This window comes from Anneissia japonica, unplaced genomic scaffold (assembly GCF_011630105.1).
Source record: "Anneissia japonica isolate Jap-2015-1 unplaced genomic scaffold, ASM1163010v1 scaffold2707_len876726_cov182, whole genome shotgun sequence".
NCBI classification, from domain to species: domain Eukaryota; kingdom Metazoa; phylum Echinodermata; class Crinoidea; order Comatulida; family Comatulidae; genus Anneissia; species Anneissia japonica.
Genome location: NW_022723260.1, coordinates 390888 through 414544, shown reverse-complemented (window position 1 = coordinate 414544; position 23657 = coordinate 390888). Strand labels below are relative to the sequence as shown.

The 23657-nt window shown below is 34.1% G+C and overlaps 1 protein-coding gene across 1 annotated transcript; it reads right to left on the bottom strand.

The window, feature by feature from the left end:
- Positions 1–1388: 1388 nt before the first annotated feature.
- LOC117112133 (kinesin-like protein KIF28P) lies at positions 1389–20588 on the bottom strand. The gene is made up of 23 exons (XM_033255191.1): positions 20309–20588; positions 17833–18027; positions 17313–17445; positions 16676–16764; positions 16250–16367; positions 16009–16120; positions 15209–15316; positions 14434–14564; positions 13926–13996; positions 12957–13017; positions 12480–12656; positions 11494–11609; positions 10951–11129; positions 9207–9335; positions 8888–9054; positions 8119–8267; positions 7499–7636; positions 6445–6666; positions 5999–6067; positions 5242–5364; positions 4877–5008; positions 4487–4564; positions 1389–3374 (listed from the first exon to the last, which is right to left on the bottom strand). Exons 1-23 carry the CDS (start codon positions 20348–20350, stop codon positions 3177–3179), a joined length of 2937 nt encoding a protein of 978 aa, XP_033111082.1. The 5' UTR covers positions 20351–20588; the 3' UTR covers positions 1389–3176.
- Between the last annotated feature and the right edge of the window lie 3069 nt (positions 20589–23657).

The window sequence follows — 23657 nt, the reverse complement described above, 5'->3', positions numbered from 1 at the left end:
TCATGTGACTATTAAAAGTAAGTGCCTTGACCTCTAATTATTGGCCTTGAATGGTAATCGGAAGAGCATGCTAGGCGGCCTATATTTTATTATGTTCCATTGGAGAGATTTGAATTGAATGGTTGGGGGGGTGGAAGTTAACTGTACACGTAAATAACCGTATCTGATCACATTTTAGCTGCTCATTCTACTTTTTATTCACTTTTTTACCCAACAAGAATGTGTGTAGAGAATACCATAATCATTGTATAATGTAGATTTGTGCTATTAATAGAAACCTTGAAACCGTCCATGCAGACCAACTGTATATGCTTTGACAAAAAACTTCTTCAAAAAGCTGAGTATTCTTGCTCCATGGTTTATTGTTACCTATGGAACAAATGTACAGAAATTAAGATACGCCTACTACTGTATACGCTGAGAGCTAAAGGACACTCTCTCAGGGTATTTTATTCCGAGTTTTAATCAATTAAGAATGAGAAATTGTTCAATTCATCTTAAATCGACTGATAATCAATGATTTATAACCAGCAATACATTTTTTTTTTCGATTTGTAGGCCTACTCTGGGGCATGACACACGACACTATAGTCTTTGCTGGAATAAAGGGACTTTGAAGCATTATTGGAGAGAGCTTAACCCTTAAGGTAAAAGGTTAGACATTTTATTACTATTAGACTCTCTCATTTTGTGGGGGAAGGGTCACACATAGGATCACATACGCTGAGCTAAAGGACCCACTCCCTGGTACGTTATTAGATTTAATCAATTAATCTTAAATCGATTGGTAATCAATAATGATTTTATTACCAGCAAGACATTTTTTTCGATTTGTACCCCGCGGGCACACACGACACATTTCGTGGGAGAGGGTCACATTTACGCTACAGGCCCTATCTAGTTTGTTGGAATAAAGTGACTTCGGTTAATAACAATAAATAATTGGAGAGAGCTTAACCCTTAAGATATTTGTTACTATTCTACATTCTGTGGGGGAAGGGTCACACATTGTCCATTATAAGGTGCATGTATGGAATATAGAACCTGTGGTAGTGAGCTTAATTGTTAAAATAACACATTGCTTAGAAGTGAACAATGGGCAATATAGCCTCTTCGTATGTAAGCGGCTCAAATATATATTCGTTCCCACTGATTCATCCTCTGCTCTATAATTAATCCTCCCCATATTGTATAATTATTCCTCCGTGGTATAATCATTGGTTTTCTTATATCAATGTTAACACAATACCATGGAGGTATAATACTAGTGAAGAAATCGTAATCTTCAGAGCATTTCTGTACCATACTGAAAATCCAAGATTCAACCCATCAAAGTCTCTTATATGTAGATATTAATCTAGAGAGAATCATAGGCAAAACACCGTTTCTGAATTTCAACTTTGTATTGCAGCTTGGCAAGCCTTTAATTTATTCAACCAGCATGCGTTAAAGAAATATTATTTCGATATATTCTTATCTAGGATCTAGGTCTATCTCGAAACGGTGAGACTTCACCGAAGTTCAATTGTATATATGACAAGATATTGTATTTAAACGCCTACAGGCATATCTCCTTGATTGAGACAATTAAGGCGTTCTAATACACAGTACAAGTGTATGTCATAATACTGTATTACTATTGTAACAAAAGATATTCAGACCCCAATAGCGTACATTAGACCAGAACAATCAGATACAATACTGTTCAGTCGATCACTATTCATTTTAAACGTTTGTTGTTGTTGACAAAAGATCGGATTTATAGAACCAAAATCATTCTAAGTGCAAACGATGAAGAACAACCACATATTATACGTGGGCCCACAACACTATGTAAACATTTTAAGTTCCAATATTTCTATTATGTGATGCACCATAGCCCCATTCATGATCCTGTACGCGCTCACAGTCATATATTGTCCTGTACACGCGGCCATATGAAACTACATACAATTTGTAATGCTGAATATTCATTTCAATTTTACAACACAACGTGATTCCTGTCGAACCCTCGATTTATACGGAAGCAAAATAATCCTAACCCACAAATAAACTTCACTGGGCTGACTGCATTCTTAAACTACTATGTATATATTTTATAGATAAATCACTAATATATATCACAACAAACAAAACATGAACACACTATGATGTATCAAAATGAGAAGTCAGACTTGTTTTTAACTCCCCCTTTCACGAAACGTGTTCTATGCAAGATTAACAGATAAGAACCAGATTATCCGAATATTCACATCATCTGAAAAGTTCCATTACCATTCACTTGAAAATCAGTCAAGCATTCTCAGCCTTTATCATAGTTTAATTCATCATGCGCCTAGGTGGATTATTTATTACCAATATTATTGTACTTCAATTACTGCAGTTTTGTGTAAATATTCCGGTGTGAACTACACTTGTGTTAATAAATATCTCAACTGATCTCTAAAGCACTATATTTTACTTCACCCGGCCTGTTGTATTACGTCACTGTTATACCATGATCATAGATTTATCGGTCGGGAAATTGATAAAATATGTTTAAGATAAATACAGTATTCGTTTTCTATACGAAAATGATTGATGGTTTTCCAAAACATAGATCCGATATTGTTTATTATTTCATTAACTGGTTTTAGGCTGAAGTCCAAGGACTGTCAAGCAGTGAACTTAGTCACTATTCAAAGTGGCATATACCTTCACAAAACAAATATACACACAAGATGTTTTTTATCCTGTTACAGTGACAGGAATTGAATCCAAGACCCTGGAATGGAAAGGTAAGCCACAACCACAAAACAACAACACTCCTAAAACAATAAAAATTTAAGTAATTATATTACTTGCACATATACAAAATATTTTAAAATTCACATAAAACTGATTTGGTTAATGCTTATATCGAAAGACAATATAAATAGTTTCAAACACTTTCAATATATATTTTCCAAATTGCTATATGACAGATTAAATTAGAAAAATTATGAAATGAATCTAATAGAGCAGGCCAACCTTTTAACCAGAATGAGCTCTGTTTGTACTATGAAGTTTGTGACAAATAAGTATGGTTTGCTCACATATGGGATTTGTGATGTCACATCACATAATATGGACAAATCACATCAAATTTCACAATGTGGACAGATGTTTATACAAACTATAAATCAATATATCATCATTTATTGTAGTGAACATGCAGCACTTGTAGTCCTCCCGTCACCCTTCTTCTTGGCGACTTCATTCATTCCCACAATCCTTCCCACTGCTCGGAACTTAACCAGACTATTGCCAGAGTGCAAAATGTCTTCCACTTCTTTAATGTATAGAGTTTCACGTTTTTCTTCCTTTGCTGTTTGGATAACATCGTGAAGTTTGTGCTACAAAAAAAAAATTGCAAAAAAAAAAATCTAAATAGTAAGACCAGAACAGAAATCGATGTATGCCTCATAAATTCCTACAAAACTTTTAAAATATAAAATGTTTAATGTAAAGTTAAACACCCTTGAAGCATTTGATTACAGGGTCTACCTTGGGAGTCAAGTCAAGATACACATTCATATCAATGCTAACCACCCCTCATCCCTTCGCATGTTTCTTGAATAAAGAGTTCTGAAGTACCCGTTCAAAGTCAAAGTGTAGTTATTGAGGAAATGCTTTAAGCAGACAAAACAATCAAAATTTGTCTGTCAGAAACTGTTTGACTATAGTTTGATAGTGTGCCTGTATCAAACATATCTGACTAAACAAATATGTGTATGTCAATCCATGTACTGACCATCATACAATATCTGATTAAAAAAACAAACATACACATTTTTGGAATGCGTAGCATCAATTAAGATTTGTAGCACAATTTAGGGGGTTTAATAAGGGTATCTAAGAGCCACTGGTTAAGGGTCTAAGTGACAAATTCCCATGGAAGCTCTGACATTATGACTGTTTAAAGGCCATTATCTGATCAATTTCATCAAAGGTCTGTATTTATTTATCAAATGATTGTTATAAAATTAATGGTCAAACACATTCCGCAGCACCCATTATTCAACATACCAAAAATTTACTAATTTGATCTTTGACATTTATATAATAACCAGTTTTATGTTTGTACATTGTTTACGTTCCTTTAGTATGCGATCAGAAAGTGTATGAAAATTCTAGGATCCGCAGAATTGAAAGCGAGTGAACTTTGTATCTTTGTAGTCAGAAAGAGTTTTATCCCTGGTCGCGTTCACGGTGAGAGTTTTTATGGCTTAGTAGTATGGCCCGAATTGTGCTTTTAGATATATTAGGGATTGGCAATCAAAATAACGTTATTTGGATAGGCAAACAACCCCATTTTGTTGGAGAATCCATGCCTGTCCGAGGGGAGAAAATGTGGCGCCACCACTGATTATACCAAAGGTGGTGAGATGGTTAGTTTAAACAAAAGCCAAATTTATATATAAAATCACAATTTTTTTAAGCGCTTTGTAATTTGTAGTTTTCTTACAAGTCTTTGTTGTAGTTTTTCAACCTTCTTTCTCTCTGTATTTAAATCAACCATTAACTTGTACTTATCTTCATCATTCTGTAATGAAAGAGAAAAGACAAAATTAAATACAACCATGTATACAAGCAAAATATTTGTAGATGTTGAGGCATAATGACTCCCTCGTGAAGCCATAGATGGTGAAATAATCCCTATTCAGTTATGAAGTTATATTATATTATACTGTGTGCAATTAACCCTTGTAAAGCTCAATTTAGTGAGAGAAAGGGGGAAACATAGTTAAAAGACAGATATAGCGAAAGAAATGGAGGAGGAAAGGCAAAAGGAAAGGCGAGAGGGAGGAAATGGTGTGGAAGAAAAATATCGAGAAAAACAATGTATTATACAAACCTCTTCAGAATTACTTGATTTGCTCGTGGCAGAGGTTTTTTGTTTAGCACGGCCAACTCTCTGTGTACCTCCTTCCTTTTGTCGCCCAGCAACTTGTATTACCAACATTTCTGTAGCTAGGTAATCTATAAGCTATGTGACACAAAAAATTCACTTGTCAATTAAAAAATAATGCCTACCAAGGGAATATAGAAAAAAAAATTCAGACAAAATCCTTCATAAATATATTAACTTTCTATTTTAATTATTTGTAATTTGTAATATTACTTGCTGTTCGTTATGACAAATAACAAAATGAATGATTAAACAAATGAACAGATAAATAAAAAAATAAACAACTTAAAATTAATAATAATAATACTCACCTTTTGTGTCACGGGATTGAAATGTATGATGCGTTCGTAGCAGTATTCTGGGTTACGTGTACCACTGATCTCCTTCGTTTCCGATTTGGCGTTTTCAATATAAAATTGGAACTTACAACAACTCTTAAAGAAAAAGTAAAACACAATTTTAATTATTTCTTTATTTTGGCATAATATAAAAAAATACAAGTAAAGCAAAGGGGTGGGTCATATAAGCCAATTTGTATTTTTTTCTGTTACAAAATAAGACAGAAGTGGCAAAACTGGGGGGGGGGGTCCAAAATTAAAAGTTTTTACTCATGAATCACCCTGAGGTGGTGGGAAATTAAATTACTACTTTTCTTTAGTAGTTGTTTAATGACAAGGAAAACAAGACGCTAGTGATGTTTTTATCACCCCTGATCATTCGTTTCTAATCAAACCTCCTCCACTCCCTGGGGAGTGCTTGCAATATAAAGCTGATACAAACTAATACATTCAATGCCACATCATTCTAACTGGTACTGTACGCATTTATACTCCTGGGTGGAGAGAGACAAACGTAGGAAAAGTACCTTGTTCAAGAACACAAGCAAAATACACAGTGAGGGTTTGAACCTTCCAACTACAAAGTTGGTAAATAGAAAGATGCCCATTTAACTTCTGTTGCACTGTGGTCTATGAAGAGCATATGGGCAATTTGTTAGATATTTTTTTAATTGCTGCAGTAACATATGGCCTAGCGTTCACAAGATTTGAAAATATTTTCCATCATCACCTTAGCAATCCTAACCGGTAATCCTCTGCCATAAGGAATCTTCAACTTATAATGCGCTTCTTTGCCAATCTAATCGAAGATAAAAAAAAAAATATAGATAATGCAGATAATTGGTACATGTTAAATAAAGTTAATAGTATTGACTATTACTATCATTTGTATTAAATGTATATTATCACCACTTGCAGATTAATCCTCATCCTCTTAATATTCTTTGTAACACACCATCATCATCAATAAAAAGAATAAAAAACCAAATCAATCAATCCCAGCCATCACCTTAATCTGTTCTGTCATCACTTTTAGTTATCATTTTCATCATTACCATCATCCCCATTTAACCACCATGAGTATCATCAATGTCATCATTTTCTTGGTTGTTTTCTTCTTCTTCATCATCATCATCATCATCGTTGCACTTTATACTCATTCTATCTTTTAGTTACCAAATCTTTTGGATCATCTACGAAATCTTCATCAGGAAGCTCCGAGCCATCCTTTCGGCATGGATAAATCTCAACCCTTAAATGACCCTGCTCATTGCCCCTGTAGTCTGTTATCCAGACAGTTTCTTCTAGCTCAATCTGATATCCAAGAGGCTGGAGGTAGATGTGGGCATTTCCTACGACAATCTCAGTATCTGGAGGCTCCCAGAATGGATCCATTTCCTGTAGGAGACGATCTATTTATAAATTTTGGATGTACTCAATATTTTTGACTTATTTAAGTTTAATGTATGATGTATTATGTTCCTTGTTCAAACTAACACAAAATTTCCTAACATGTGCTTTCAGAAAAACCACTACAAGCATACATACTGTACCAGACAAAAATTCTGTTTTTACAAAAATTAGAATTACATATGGTAAAGTAAATAACAGAAAGAAACAAGGTATTGTAATCTCGGAAGTCCCAATGAGGGCAGTATAATAGAAGCAGTAGATTATATTGGCCCTAATGACCGCCCATACAAAAAAACCTATTAAGCAATCACCACAAAAAAGATCTGTTAATCAATCAGCTGCATATTCCTAGAGCTCCTCATCGGAGCTAAAAATAAAGCTATATGACAGATAATGACATTATAAGTTTATTTCATTTATTTAATCAACCAACATTTACAATGACAATAAAATACAATATGTAAAGCAAAGAAAATTAAATCTTGGACAGGGGTAGCTTAAGCAAAGTACATTGATTGCAGGGGCGGATCCAGAAATATCCAAAAGGGGGGGCCGGAAGTAGGGCCGAAAGTTGGGCCGATTGAGACAACACTGTCGTAGGGGGTCCGGGGCATGCCCCCGCGAAATTTTTGTGTTCTAGACGCCCGAACATAACATTTGAGGCATTCTGGGCTATCATTTTTTTCTTTTTCTCTCTTTTTTTCTTTTTTTTCTTCTTTTTTTTACCTCCCAAAAGGGGGGCCGGGGCCGGGCCGGCCCCCCCTAAATCCGCCCCTGGATTGATTGAAGTAGTTTGATTGAAATAAGTAATTTGTACCTTTTCTCTATCCCAGTCTTTGTCACCTTCAACAAAGTCCTGGTACATCTCTTGCATCAGATATCTTCTGTTTAGAAACTTGTCCTTGTTCCATAAAAATTCATTTTCATTCTCTATGTTCTTCATGATGATCATAACCTGATAAAAGAGAAGAAACAAAGCAATGTCAACAAATTGCAGTGTGGCAGTTCCAGGATAGAGGGATGTACAAAGGGCATTATTAGGGAAGTTTCGCACGCGAATGCGTACGGTTAGTTTGACGGATACGTCATCATCCGCTAAACGTGTGGACGACATGCATATATCGCTCACCACACGTAAGTGAAAAACGCGTAGGGTAATTTAGGATTTTTAGTAGGATCTTTGTTTATTTTTTCACATTTTACGTAAGTGTAAAAAATAAATGTATTTTTTAATACGTAGTTGCCATTTTCGTGACATTTGAAGACAGCAAATTACGATAGGATGCGTCTCATTTTGGGGTATCAAAACGTTAATGATTTGACCTTGGTGGTGTCGGGATTTTGTGTAGGCCTAGGCCTACTTGTAGCCAGGCACTTTTAGGTCATAAATAATAGGGCCTATCACAACATCAGGCAAAAGGAAGAATGACTAATTACCTCAGTGTGGCCATTCTTGAGACCTCTGGCCTTTGGGGAGATGAGTGCAATTTGGAATCGAACATTCTTCTTCAGTTCCTCACTCATAGCATTCACTTCACTAACCATGGGAACTATCTCTATTAGGTCCTCCTGTAACAAAAGCTCCTCTGGGAATACAAAATGCATTGGAAGATGTAATGAGATAGGAGTTGTCCATTCATTGTATTCATTGGTTCTGATTCATGCATATGATCAGATGTATTAAGCCACAGCTGGGCAAAGTGCGGCCCACGGGCCGCATGCGACCCGACAGTGATTTTTTTTGCAGCCCCCGAAAATTTATTAAAAACCCTATGTGTGTGGCCCGCCGAACATGTTTTACTAGAAACACCTTGTATTTTACGACTCGACACCGATCATGTATAAAAAGTATGTAAACACTGAGAATAGAGTGGTATAAAGCAGTGCATGAAGGTTTTTGGAAGCCCACTGTAAACATCAAAGTTTGTGTGAGGCTCTCGTTGTTGAATTACAAAAATTCACTTTGGCCCTCCAACCGATTTTTATGCCCTCCCCTGTATTAAATCTTATTTGACAAAATCATGGGACATGCCTATATCTGGCCATCATCATATCATGACCATATATGGGCATACAACAGTTTTTTTGTCAAATAAAATTTGATAATCAGTTAACAAGGCTTTAGTAATAACAATAAGCTTGTTTGGCAGATAGCAAACAATACACCACTGGAAATTAATAAAATATTCAAAATGTTTCCCTATACCTTTGGATTTTCCTGGACCATGTTGCATATCGAACCCAGAATTTGCAGCAATTTCCTTTTGTGCCTGGTCGTAGGTGACTGGCGTTACAATTTCTGGTTTCTGTTTATGTTTTGCTAAATCTTGTGGGTGATGGAAAACAAATAGATGTTTGGAACCAAACATGATACTGAAAATAAAGCATGATAGAAATATGGTTTAATATGGTTTAAACATGATATACACAGGACTTAATACAAGGTTTAACATTATTTAAACATAGTTTAAAATTGTTTTTCAAAGTCTTGTGTACTGCACAATAAATATAAATTTTATATTTACCGGTCATTATGGTGAAGCTCAACTTCTCCTACAGTTTCTTTTCCATTAACTAGAGTTTTAGCACCAGGCTGGACGGTAAGCTTTACACAGTTCCTATCATTACTCACAACAGCATGTTCTGCCTGGATACTACACAAAGTTCAATTATTACACATAAAAAATAAAAAAACAAAAATTTATTACACATAAATAATAAAAATAATAAAAATTAAAACACATAAATAATAAAAATTAAAAATTTGTATTTTGAATGTGTTAAATTCATTGTTATCATTATTAACAAAATTCAGAATGTGTGAAATCTTGAAATTAAATACAATCCATGTTTTGAAATTGTTTTTTTTACGCCGTACATTTAGGCTACTATGATCAAGAGGAAACAGTCATTAAGAAACAGTAGGTAGCGGTAGCATTCACTACGAAGAAATGGGAATTCCAAACTAAGCAATGCGCATGCGGCAGTTACCAAAGAATGTCCGTAAATTATCTATAAAAATGCAGTGAGCATGCGCTTGGAAATGTTAGACAGCCAGGGAGCATATGCAAAGAGTAAGTGACGTTGTCGAGCCATGTCGAGCATGCGTAGTTACCAAAAAGATGCCTCAGGAACTAAATACTGTAGCATCTGCGAAGAGGGTAACAGTTACCAAAAACGACTCAGGAACCAAATAGCGTCTGCGAAGAGGGTATGAATCAGAAATGGGAAAAATCGAACTGTAATGCCACAATTGAGCATGTGCAACTCAGCTAAAGCAATCAGGTTATGGATGGAAAATAATAAGAACTTGGGTCGAAAAGCCTCTATTTTGGCTATCTTTACAGTTCATCAGGGAGAATTGTAATTAAATTATCACAAGCAAAAGTTTATTTGGCTCTATCGTTGTACCTGCGTACGTAGTCTTATGCATTGACAATTCGATAAATAATAACCAGAGAAACAATATCAGAAGCCTAGGGCCTACTACTCAAGAAGTAGGGAAAGCCAAGTAGTAGAGCCAGGCTATTGCATTCATTGTGTCGAGAGATACAGTGCCGTACACTGAAGAGGGTTAGGGTTAACTATTAGTAATTATCGAAATACTGTACAGTACTACGGTACCCATGCTCTATCGACCTGTCAAAAATAGGAACACACTGACAGCAGTAGTAAGTAGAGAAGGGTCTACCCAAGCCAAGAAAGGGGATGAATACAAATAAGTAAAATAATATTTAAAATAATTAATAATATAATTATTAATATTAATAATGGTAAAAATGCGGTTTGGCTCAGTGGTTTTCATTCTAGTTTTTGAACTCTTTTTATAGGAAATATTTCTTGTTATATACTTGTATTTGAATAAATCATGACAGGCATATTCTGTCAGGCACAAAAACAAATGTTTGAACAAACTATTTAGGTGCAGCTTGTCCAGCTGTCAACTGATACAGCCTATTTCTACTGTACATACTCTATCAATCAGACAGAAGTCTCACCAACATTGTATATTGGTTGTGACACACAAATCACCAGTTGAAGTTCAACCCATACAAAAAAGATGTTTAGGAAGATTGACAAACAAGCCTAAAGCTAGCTTGAACCCTTGACATCAAGGAAGATCAAGGTAGAAAAACATTTGACAGTGAATGTTCCAGCTATATTTATCTAAATTTATCTGATTTACTAAGGTAAAATGACACCAAGCTGGCATTACAATATAAATAATTACATAAATTGAATAGGAGCAGTGATGCATTACTATCTTACCTGAGACCTGACAATACAATTTCAGGCACTACTTTAGCCTTATCATTACCAATTCTAGAAACCCCTTTCTTAGCAAAGTGGACCACGATACCAGTAAGTGCCGGGTCCTCATTCAGGTTCCAGAAATGCGGTGTCACTTTGATCTCCTCCTGTTTCTGTCTCTCTTGCTCAAGTTTTTCCTAAAAGCAGATTACCATGATTATAAGGCTTGACTACCATCATTACCATTGAGATTCAGTCTCAATATCTATGTTATTTAAATAAGTCATGAAATACTCGCACCTAGGGCTGAAACATAGTGTTAGCCAGTTAACAGCCCATCAACTGTGGAAGCCGGGGTAACTGAGAATGGTCAACGTGTGGCTTGAACTCTTGACCACAAGGTTCAGAACCTGCTGGAAATCGCTGCGCCGAAACCGCCTTCCCCTATTTTGCATACTTACAATTTTTGGCAGACAAAAGTAATAATACGTTTATAGAAACTTGGTTCCTAGTCTGCCCAACCCCACCATATTATAGACTCAGAGATGCCACGGTGCTTACCTTATTAGCAGCATTAGCCTCTGACAGCCTCTGTTCCCATGTTTTCTTTACAGCATCCATCTCATCTTCATTCTGTTTCAGCTGCATCATTAGGTCATGTTTCATTTGCTCAACCTCTGAAAATAATCAAAGTTAAAAAGATTAATCTAACCTGCACACATGATGCTGAAACCACGATTTGAAATGCATCAACTTATCAACCAAAGAAAGAGGTTATCTTGTAAAGTGATGCATTAGTCAAAGAAATGCAGTAGTTTTAATAACGAACAGCATTTATATAATAATTATGGTTATGGGCATAACTACAGTCAATCATTATACAGAGAGCTTAAGATATTTATATTTTCAACAGGCATAGAAGAAAAAAAATGTCGGTTTTTACACAAGTGATACCAATGGCTGGACTGTGACATAAGCATAATCCAAGCTGGCAATATTTCAAGCTAGGCAATATCTCTTATGAGGGATGCTTTTCTTAATCAGATCAACCAATCAATGTCAAGACAAAATTAGAAAGAGTGTCACGAGATCAGGAGTAGGCACAAAGAAAACAGATGACCTATGCCAAGACTGTGCTGCTTGTAGAATGTTTGTCAGAAGGTTTCAGCTGAGACTAATGATAGTCTACTGAGCATTTGGATGGGAAGGTGAGAATCAATGAATAAATCAACCATTAAATCAATAGTTTGATTTATAAGATGGATAGTATAATACATTCTTCAAGTATCGAAATGCACGCCATCGTGTCGGGATTCAATATTTCGACATTAATAACACGAATGATGACACAGTCATAGTGTGCTGTGATATATCGATTGCCTATCAGATCATTTTGTTCAAATGCGTGAAAATTCCATACCTTTATATAGATAACGATAGCCACTGCAAATAAAATTAATCACATGTACAGTAGAGAGCTGTTCAACTGCCAAATAAGGAGAAATTAATGTCAGATCTCAAAACCAATGACATGCTATGACTCTTACCTGCTTCGGTAAAGCCTTGCATTATTGTTGCAGTTTCTGTGATACCCCCTCCGCCCTGTTTACTCTTTTCTAGCTCTTCCATCAAACGTGCATTCTCCTCCTTCAATTCTCTAATAAGTTTGTCTGTAGGACTTTCATTCACTACAGCCTTAGTCTTGATAGACTTTGCTCTGTCCGCTGGTTTTCAAAATAATAAAACAATCAAAAACAAGTTAACATTTTTTCCTTATCATAAAAATATTAGATCATTTTTGTATTTAAGAATATTAATCCTGTATAAGGTGTTGTGCCTTAGCCCATACCTTTACCTCTTCCCATTTCTGTATCCTATTATTTTGTGATGAATTTGTAATAAAAAGTTAAAAACAACAATAACAAATGGTTTCTGTTTTTATATTTATTTTATATTTTTTAAGTTACAAATTAGTACTAGGCCAACGCTTTTAAAAATGATCAATTTACTTTACGTTGTCTTACCATAACGTAAAGTAGACAGAGTTTCATCAAAGTTAATATCAGCTGGACTAATTGCAGCAATCTAAAAGAAAAAAATAAAAAATTAATTATTTCATCTACGGGAGAAGAAGCAGTCAAAGCAGGTGAGGTTTAGACATTCAAACATGGGTTTATGGTTTGAATGGCACACTTTTCATTTGCTTGGATAGATGGATGGATTGATTTAAACACCCAGGATTACCCACAAAAGTCTAAAGAAGACTATTTCCAGTGGGATCCTTCTGGTGGTGATTGGGCAGTACACGAGGAGACAATCGAATACTCTTTTCTGAAGAGTGTACAGTACTGCATTTTTTAACGTGCATATGGGCCATATATGCACACGGGACCAACGGCTTAAACATCTCATCCGAAAGACGTTGCGCTATCGTAACTTAACGTATCGTATTGTTGCAAGGGGAATTGAACTGGGGACCAAGAGATCTCCACGGTTCAGCGCACACACAATGGCTACCACAAGTTTAGAATTGAGCTAAGCTGCTTGTTTTCATGGGTTAATACAGAGAGAGCTCTTGGAAGGAAAATTAGAAGGTAAAAGGGGAAGAGGAAAGGCCAAGAACAAGCTGGTTGAGCAACATCAAAGAGTGGACAAGGATGAAGTATAGAAAATGTGTGAGAAGAGCTGAAGAGAGGGTTAGAGATCCATTGTTGTCGAACTGCAGAGAGCAGATGGCACTGACAGGAGGTAACAGGTTTCCGTAAGAAAGGCATCTCTTTCTCCAGGGAATGAGTGTAGAGGTATTTGGTAGGTTTGAATTCCTTTCCACTAGTAGCTGCATCATTATAGGAAATCTAATGTCGCTCTTTTTTTTTTAATTCCTTTTTCGAAGGAGACCACCAAACTTGTATGATGTGTAAGAAAGCCACTTTTCAAGTTTCAATTATTTAATTTATCTCTTTTAAATACAAGATAGGTATGTCTCAACTTACCATAATTGTTTTGCTGTTTCCTCCTAAAGCATTCTTCAGCAGCATTGTAAGTTTAGAATTTCTGTAGGGAACTAGAATGGGAAAAGAATAATAACAAATCTATTAGTATTAATGCATTTAGTTTTATTTATCAATTTTTATTATTTAGTTTAATTTAATTATATCCATCATTATCATAACAGCCTGAGTAACATTTTTCTTGGTCAAATCACCGAAGATGTGCCAGGGTGTTATAAAGTGTCAACTCTGTTAACCTTCCTGAATAGAGGCATTGTGCGAAATCAAAAAGTTTTTATTGCTCTAATTCGCCCAGAAGTTCATATTTGGACTACATTTGAATGCACGTTATGTTCATGCATTTTAACAGCAATTTCAACATCAACAGATAGTATTTAAACACAATCTCAGCAAATCCAAGAGCACAAACAGTTAAGAAAATATTATCCAATGTAAACACAGCTTGTGAGTGGAAAATAGAATGTACAGTTTGGATTACTTCAAAACATACCTAAGGTTTTTTTGTGAGCACTCAAATCTGCTAAAGCCTTTATACAATTTCCCAGAGAAGAGAGGGACTGATTGATCATGGTTCCTTCTTTTAATCTATCTCCAGTTGCACCACTGCTGTCAACCCTTTCACTGTAAACCAATGTAATAATGTGAAGTTAGTGGGAAGGGGGAAATGGCATAGATGGGAAGGCGGAAATAGCATAGATGGGAAGAAAAACCTAGAGGTTTCAGTTAAAATTGGTTTCAATACATCATTACTGTTCTAAAATTAATGATTCCAAACTATGTGCAACAAAATAAGAAACTCCTCATTGCATCTTTTTTTTTTAATACTAAATGTCTTTAAAAAATTATAATAAGTTTTATTTTAGTCTTCTAACTTAAACACATGGAAATTAATGGATTTTCTGCTAAGTCCCTCCACTTGCATATGGTTACTACGATCCCACAAAGTGACAGCTTAAGTACATAGACATGTGCTTTTGAGGGGTAGCACATCTGTATGTGGGACACGCACACATTTCTGAACCTGTTCTTATTGGTCAGTTAAGTTTGATTGACATTCCAAAAAGATCCGTTGAACTAGGGTCCCAATCATCTCCATAATTCAGCGCACACAGATACTACAACTTGTTTTAATAGCAGACTAGAGTTATGCTACTCTAGTTGACTCATAGTGAAAAAAATAGTGTCAGCTAGCTTACAAATATATAATCATGGTTTCATCTACTGTTAAATAAAAGTGTAAACTCCAAAATTTAAATAATCATTACCTGCCAGCGAGATCAACTAGATTGATTATGGATGTCTTTGTCATGTTTTTTCCTGCATCGTTTAAACCTTTCTGGGCGAAGGTGATGGATACGATTGTGTGAGCTCGACTATAAAAGAAAAGCGTAAAAGCGTAGTGTGCTGTTTAAACTAAACTTATGTGGAAGATTGAACAAAGTGTAATGCAGGGGTCATCACTATTATCATCATCATCAATATTACAACACCACCATCGTCATCACCTACATTCCCACTGTCTTCACCATCATCATCAGTATAACCAAAATCATCAGTAAAAGCAAATAATCAGTATCAACAACATCATCAGTATAACCAAATCTTCAGTAAAATCAAAATCATCAGTATTCAAAATCATCAGTATAACCATAATCATCAGCTGGGGTAGATGCAGGATTTGGTGGTTTGGGGTGTGTGAGAGTTCACACCACCTCAGCCGCACCCATGGGGCTGAGGTGCAACATTTTAAGAATATGGACCTCAGGTGCCCCGGAAATTGCACTCTCATACCTTAAACATCTTACTGGCAATTCACATCAACAATATATTACAATTATTTTTCTTAATACAATTTAGGTGATGGCATAGGTGATGGTGATCACACCGTCTGCACCCCCTCTGCATCCGCCCAGTATAACATAAATCACATCAATATTTTTACCAACATTATTACTCACAATTATTACCACAACTATTACTATCATCATCACAGCCGTCATCATCACCATCACATACGCCATTATCCCCATTGTCTCATCATCATCGCAATTTTCCAAAAAAATACCTGCTGGTAGCATTCATCTTTGTTGATGCTATAGTTCTATTTCTAGTTCCTTCATTAATTCTTCCATTAATATCTTCGTAACTTTTCACTGGAACTTTAATCAGTGACTGAGCTGGAGGACATATAAAAAACAATTTAAAAACAGTGTGAGACTGCCACATCATATCAAAATATGAGATAAAACATACAGAATGCTTTGTTACTTATCATCACTGAAACAGATAAACAGATGTGTATTTACCATAAAATCCTTTGTCTGGATGTTCCCGAATTTTTAATCCCCCTTTGACTTTAAAACCCTTGGCATTCAGCAGATCTCTAACTTGCTCATTATAAATCTCCATCATACTAATAGATACCTGAAAAAAATATAATGTAATTTGTATATTATATAAATATCGTGTAACAGATAATTACTAAACTATACTTAGTTTCGTAAAAATTGTTGCTGTTATTGTTATTACAGTATTAATATAATTCTTATTTTTTATTTATCATCGTCGTCATAATTATTCTTATGGTTATCATATTATCTTTTCATTATTTTATTATTATTAGTAACTATCATTATTGTTCTTATTACAGTATTCTCATTCTTAATTGATAAATAATATTAATAAATTAATATAAATAAATGAATGTAAATTTAGTTCAGGCATTTAGTTACCTGGAACTCCTCTTCTTTAGATTTGTCAGCTTTTTCTTTCTTGGTTTCAATACCTTTGAATAGCTCCTCACACACAATCGGTACAATCCCTTATTTATGAAAACACTGATGTTATTAATAATATATTTATGGTATTTACTACCCCATTGCATCACAGTGTATTATTCACTTATTAGGATATCATATGAAAATTAAGACTTATTGTGATATAAGTCTTATTAGTTGCTACTGAGGTGTTATGATCACCAAGCACCAAAATGAAACACACAGGCTGAAAAAAACTGGAAGATGAGCACCTCGGAGTCAACCGACAGTCATGTTTAGTTTATGGAGTAGGTCATTAGTTAGTAATCCTATACAATTAATAATTAATTAATTAGAATTATAATAACTTTTTTTTTCATTTGTTTTCTTAATGAAACACTGCTTCTGTGACACAATGGATTCAGTTTGTTTGGAAATAGAGTGGTATAAATGGTTATCTAAACAGATATATAACTAATGGTAGATTAAAAGATGTATCTTGAAAGTTTGCATTGAGAGTATCAATAACAAAATCATAAAACTTTCGGTACACCATGGTGTAACAAAAGTTTTATGATTTTGTTAATGGTAGATTAATTATAATAATATGTACCTTTATTTGCTCCATAACCAACTATAGAGTACGACTTTCCACTGCCTGTCTGGCCATATGCAAATAAGCAGCAGTTGTAACCTTTCCATGCGTTGTCTAGCACACCTTGACCGAGATCATTAAACACCATTTTCTAACATTTTAAAAAGAAAATTAGATTAAGTCAACATTTCTCAGAATATGACACACATACACACACACACACACACACATATCACTCGCCTTGACAGCGAGAGGTCGCAGGTTCGAGTCCCGCCAGAGGCATTTTATTACACAATTTCTTTATTTGTTTTTCTTTATTTGTTTATTTACAGGACTGCATTCGTTGAGGACTATGTTCCACGATGCATTATTAAGTCCTTTATTACAACACTGTATTTACCTTACTTTGATTATTTATATATGATTTAACAGTGTTAACGACTATCTTGATTTATATATATATATATATATATATATATATATATATTTTCTGAGGTGCATTTTATGTTTATTATGTACTCATTATTATATTACTGACCTGATCTGAATATTTCTTTCCCTCCGCTTCCAAGTATCCATTTTCTAATGTTTTAAACCCATCATGTGACCAGTATGAGTGGTCAAACGTAAATTGTCGTGGTTTTTGTGTAGGGTTGTTTGGATCTTTGATCAGAGTAGAATTTCCATTCATCTCGATAATACATGTTGCATTACAATTCTTTTCACGTTCATTGTAATTGCATTGTTAAGGGAAGCAACATATAGTTTGTATTATAAGTGGTAGAGGAGGTGAGCGAAGATTCATTCATTCATTCTCATAGTATATTTTATTAAAACATGCAAACAGAAACAATACAAAGGTAAAAAAGAACAGCCAAATATAACATTGTAGTAATAAGAATTAAATTGTGCTATATTAACAAGGTAAAAGGGAATAATTCACATTAAAGATACAAATACTTAAAAGGCAAAAATGTACTGGACAACAAAAAACATTCATAAAAAGAAAAAATAAAAATGCAAAAAGAGAAAAAATAAAAATGCAAAAATAGAAAAAATAAAAATGCAAAAATCATTATTATTATAAAAATTGTTATTTAAATCATTCATTATTTTCAATTATTTAGTTGATATTGCACAAAAAAAATACAAAAAGCTTGCAATAAAATTAATTAAAAAGAGTGAACATCTAAATGTGATCATAGTTGTTTAATTTTAGTTATTTTATTGCAATAATTCATACTTAAAAGGCAAAAATGTATTGGGACAATAAAAAGCATTCATTAAGAGAAAAGTAAAAATGTCAAAATCATTATCATTATAAAAATTGTTATTCTAATCATTCATTAATTCATAATTCATAATTATTTCATTCATAATTATAATTAATTTATTTGATATATTGCACAAGCAAAAAAAATACACACAAAAAAATGGCTTGCAATAAAATTTAAAAAAAGGAAACATCCAAGCGTGATCATTATTATTTTATTATTGCTATCTTTCATAATTATTCAATTAAGTTTCTCAATTCAAAAAAAAAAAAAAAATCATTAAAATAACCACCAAATTGCACAAGAAACATACAGAAGAAAACATTTGGACTGCAATAAAATTCAAAAAAGGAAGTATGAAAACTGGATAAATATTTATTATTGATTATTTTTGCTATTATTTATGATAAATTAAATTATTCGAATAAAAAAACACCTAGATAATTATCTATTGTTATTATTTATGATAAATTTAAGAGGAAATACAATAAAACGTGCACTGCTCTTTGATTGAGATTGGAGGAGGTTTAGTTCTAAAAAAAAAAATTACTTTTCTGTATTCAATAAATCAGTAAGAAAGGGTGTTACACATTAACTGGGATATTTTGCTGCCATTTCTGAGATTTTAAAAACAGCACAGTGGGGCAAAGAATAGCACAGATATTTGCTCAACCACTCCAACAACAGATACAAATCCACCACTTACATAACAACAAAATAATAACAAACAAAAGGCCAAACAGACAAAGACAGTGAATAAATTATGATCATAAATAAATTGGGATATAATGTACTAATAAATCCACTTGAAAGATAATACCGCTACTAACATTTTATATATTGTTTGTAATGGTTGGATTCTTTTTTTCACTGAAAAAAATTCAATTCTGGGTGGTTGTTATTAAATCTACCAGGCTTGTGCAATCTTTGTTAAGATTTTTTTTGTGATCGAGTGGATATGCTTAACATTATTAAACAAGGATTTAGACAACATTATTAATTTTCCCACATGTAAACAATATTTTTGTTTCAAATATGAAGTAATTTTATGTATACTGTCTACTATGATGAAATAAAAGAACCACTTAAAATTTTAATTAAAATGTTTTGCTCATTACAAAGTAATTAAATTCCAATAAAAAGACAGAATAAACTGATAGTAATGGTCTAACACAGGCATAGCCTAAGCAGGCCTATTATTATAGGAATGGCATTTAGCACTATTATTCTTCTAGGCCAAATAATAAGGGCTATTATGTACTGTATATTCATTTAAAAAATTTTGTGTATGAAGTGGAAAATAGATCTTCTGATTCTAACGGATATGCTAAAACGTCTAGCCTAGGGTTCTACTCTATCTAACTGATGAAAATAATCATGGTTTCTAATTCTAATTTTCAACTTTTTAAATTCTAAAGGAACAGCTACTGTCAGCTAGGCCTAGCCTAGTCGTTGGATGAATAGACATTTTGCAATAATGGTCAAGCCTAGGTCGAGACTAATTCCCAGCATGATTAAACTTGAAGGAAAAAACATATCCTACTCTACCTAGGTCTGGGCTAGACTATACTAGAGCGGCCATGCACAAGCCTAGGCCTCTCTAGGAAGGAGGACTAGGAGGATGGCTCGGCTGGGCTAGCCTAGGCCTAGCCTACTCTAGGCCTATAGTTTATATAGGCTAAGTTTGTCTAGGCTAGGCCTAGAAGATGCCTAAGCCTCTCTGGTACAAAAAAAGGATATGAATGGTCGAACTCTGACGGCAACTTTTACATTTTCGCCCATTTTCACTGAATTCTGACTTCGATTTAATATAATTATGATCAGGCAGCAAGTCCTCTTTATGGCCTGGGAATTCCTCTTTATCAGAGCGAGCTTTGTTTACGAAATTCCCTTCATTCACCCCAACAAATTAGTTAAAATAATTAGAGATGTTTCTGCAAATTTCAATGAAACAAAATTGTGAAATTCCAAAGTTCACTATATTATAATTGATATATGTATATAATATTCGTAATGAATGTTTAAAAAGTATCAATTTCTAAGCATTTTATAAACTTGCTGATAAAACGAGGGGTACGAACAGAAGGCGTAATAGCAGAAAGGGCGTTCGGTTGCCAGGTATCAATTGCCAGAGCCGTAGATACGGCTCTGTCAATTGCTAATATAAGCCGCCCTCACGAGTCACATTTTAATTGAACTCAAACAACGTACAGTATGTATGTGAAGTGGGGGTGGGGAAGGGCTCGATGATCAATAAACAATCAACAAACTACCGGATTTCTGGGTTGATTTTAAAAATAATACATGGCTCAACTATATTTACTTAGGGGTTAATTGGTAAAAATCACAAATAAATCATACGACGTCACTGACAACGCCGGAGACGGCAACTCGATTTTGAGATTAATTATCCAAATAAAGTTAGGCCTCATAACTTTTAATGACAAACTATTGTCTTCAGTTGTCTTTGTTGGTCATTCAACTGTCATTTTATCTATTTTTTTCGGTGATATTACCATTCTCAATAATCTATAAAACACCCACATAAACTTCACATTATCGATCGGTGGTGACGCTGGTAGGGTCAATTTTCATCGGAAGGTATCAAGATATTAAACAGTTTTATAGGACTAAATTCTTGCTTATGTTAACCACATGCTTACTTAAGATTATACTGACACTGGTTTCAAATCACAGTCAAGTAGTTAAAATTCACCTTATTTTGCGAATTAGCGCCCCTCAACTGATCATCGATCCCCCTCCCCACTTCACCCATGGCAGGTAAAAGAAAATACTGAAACGATGTGCCACCAAATCTTAACCAGCCTTCACCATGCCCTGCCGATGTCACCGGGGACGCAACTGCCAAAAAACTATTTTTGGAAGGGAAGGGACGCTACCAATAAACAATCAACAAAATACCGGGTTTTGGGGTTGATTTGCAAGGTACTACATTTTTTCGGTGATATTACCATTCAATAATTTATAAAACATTCACATAACAACGTCACGTTAGATCGATCGGTGGGGACTCCGGTGGGGTCAATTTTCGTCGACGGTATCAAGATGATAAACGGTTTCATTAGACTAAATTCTTGCTTATGTTAACCACATGCTCACCTAAGATTATGCTGACACTGGTTTCAAATCTCGGTCAAGTAGTTAAAAATCAGCTAAAATCACCTTATTTTGCGAATTAGCGTCCCTCAACTGATCATCGAGTCCCCCTTCCCCCCCCCCTTCACCTTCGCGCCCCCCCCCCCCCCATCATCCCCTCCCATTTCAAGACATCTAGATACGGCACTGCGGTGGGGTTCCAGGGGGCTTCACCCCGAAGCCACGGATATTTGACGAATTATGGCGAATTTTTATTACTTATTTAATAGGCATCGCGCTACTATAATGTAAATTCATGTAGGCTATGTTTTCTAATTTCGAAATCAAATTCCAAAACCAAAACATTTTGAGTAAAACAAGAAACAAAAAGTTTGCAATGTAACCATCTAATTTACTTTCATATCCTCTTTCTTCAAAGTGAAATTCTACATTTTAGAAATTTTTGCACAAAATCTGTCAACCACGATGTCAAGGTCGAGGTTGCTTCCCCTATTGCGATGTATTCCAAGCATTATGAGGCTATCCAATAATCTGCTGTATCCCTTGCTGTGGCATTTGCGATAGGTGAGTAGACAATAATTGTAACTTTAGAGCATTGGTGAATATTTATTACTTCGTAATTTGCATAACGAATTATTTATAAACCATGGCTTCCTACGATGTCATTATTTATACATAATGACACTCAACGGTTATTTATATAAAAAATCTGAATTGACAAACAATCAGTAAACAGTTTTAACATATAAATAAAACATAAACATATTTTTTTGTGAAATTTTATACCTTCCGCTTTTTTACTTTCACTTTTACGTCTTTAGGGTTTAACTAGGGTTTTCATTGTTTTTATTAGATTTACTTAATGATAAGGAGTTTTAAAGGTTTTTAATAAATTTTAATGTTTGTTTTTACCTGTTTTTTCACATTCACTTTTACATACTTTTAGGGTTTAATGGGTTTTATTTCTTTTATTAGTTTTACTTTTATTAATAATTTTAAAGGTTGTAATAAATTTTTAATGTTTGTTTTAGTTTTTAACCAACTTTTATGTATGTTTTTTTTTTATTTAATCGGATTAAAATTTGGCCAAATTTTGGCCGATATCGATAAAAAAAAGTTTGGCCGAATTTGGCCGTGAGATGGCGTGTGTTCGGCCATGAAGATTGTCGACTACAGTGTCTGGCAACCCCGCACTTCACTATACAAGAAATTCGATATCCCTTCCGAATGGGTATTGACACGGCATTCTTTTGCTTTCAACTTTTGTTTATAGCTGTTTATAAGGTTGATCTATTTTAGTGTAATTTTTAGCAGTTGATTTTAAAGTGTTTTTAATTTGAGAAAATATTTAGATAATAATAGTTGGATAAGAGCAATTTTTTGTTCGGGTTTATGTCCATTCTCTTTCCTGGCAATATTGTAACATGTCTTGTGATGCCAAATAAATATTATCAATTGTATGACAAGGCCTCGGCATACATAATATAATACTTTTAAGTTTGCAGATATATATAAAATAGTTCAAATTCTTTTTATTTCAAGAGAAACATATTTATATTTGATCTTTTATTAATAATGTAAGAAAAAAGGAAAAGAGATGTAAGGATTTTTTTTAATTGTACTTATTATTATGAACAAACATCTTAGTTACTGTTTACAATCAGTATACAAATATGAATATACAATATCAAGTTCCTTTTTTCTTTAATGTATGAGAATTACAATTTCGTTATTGAATAAGATAAGGGCAGGCATAAAGTGGTGTCATTTTTTTGTGGTATACCGTACATGTAAAAATTGTATTTTTTAAATCAATCAAAAATGCTGTACATACTAAACAAGGAGAGCATCTTGAACGTTTATAATTTGATTGCTAAGCATACCTTAGTTTTTATAGTTGGCATTACAGTCAGGTAATTAAATAAAATTTATACACACACACACACACACACACACACCCACACACACACAC

Excerpts from the sequence above, each read along its gene's own strand:
- LOC117112133 (XM_033255191.1), bottom strand. The coding sequence starts at position 20,350 with ATGGGCGAAAATGTAAAAGTTGCCGTCAGAGTTCGACCATTC. Across the intron at positions 17,446-17,832 it reads GAAAGAAATATTCAGATCAG|AAAATGGTGTTTAATGATCT; the intron begins GTCAGTAATATA and ends TTAAAATGTTAG. Across the intron at positions 9,336-10,950 it reads ATTGTATTGTCAGGTCTCAG|TATCCAGGCAGAACATGCTG; the intron begins GTAAGATAGTAA and ends AACTTTGTGTAG.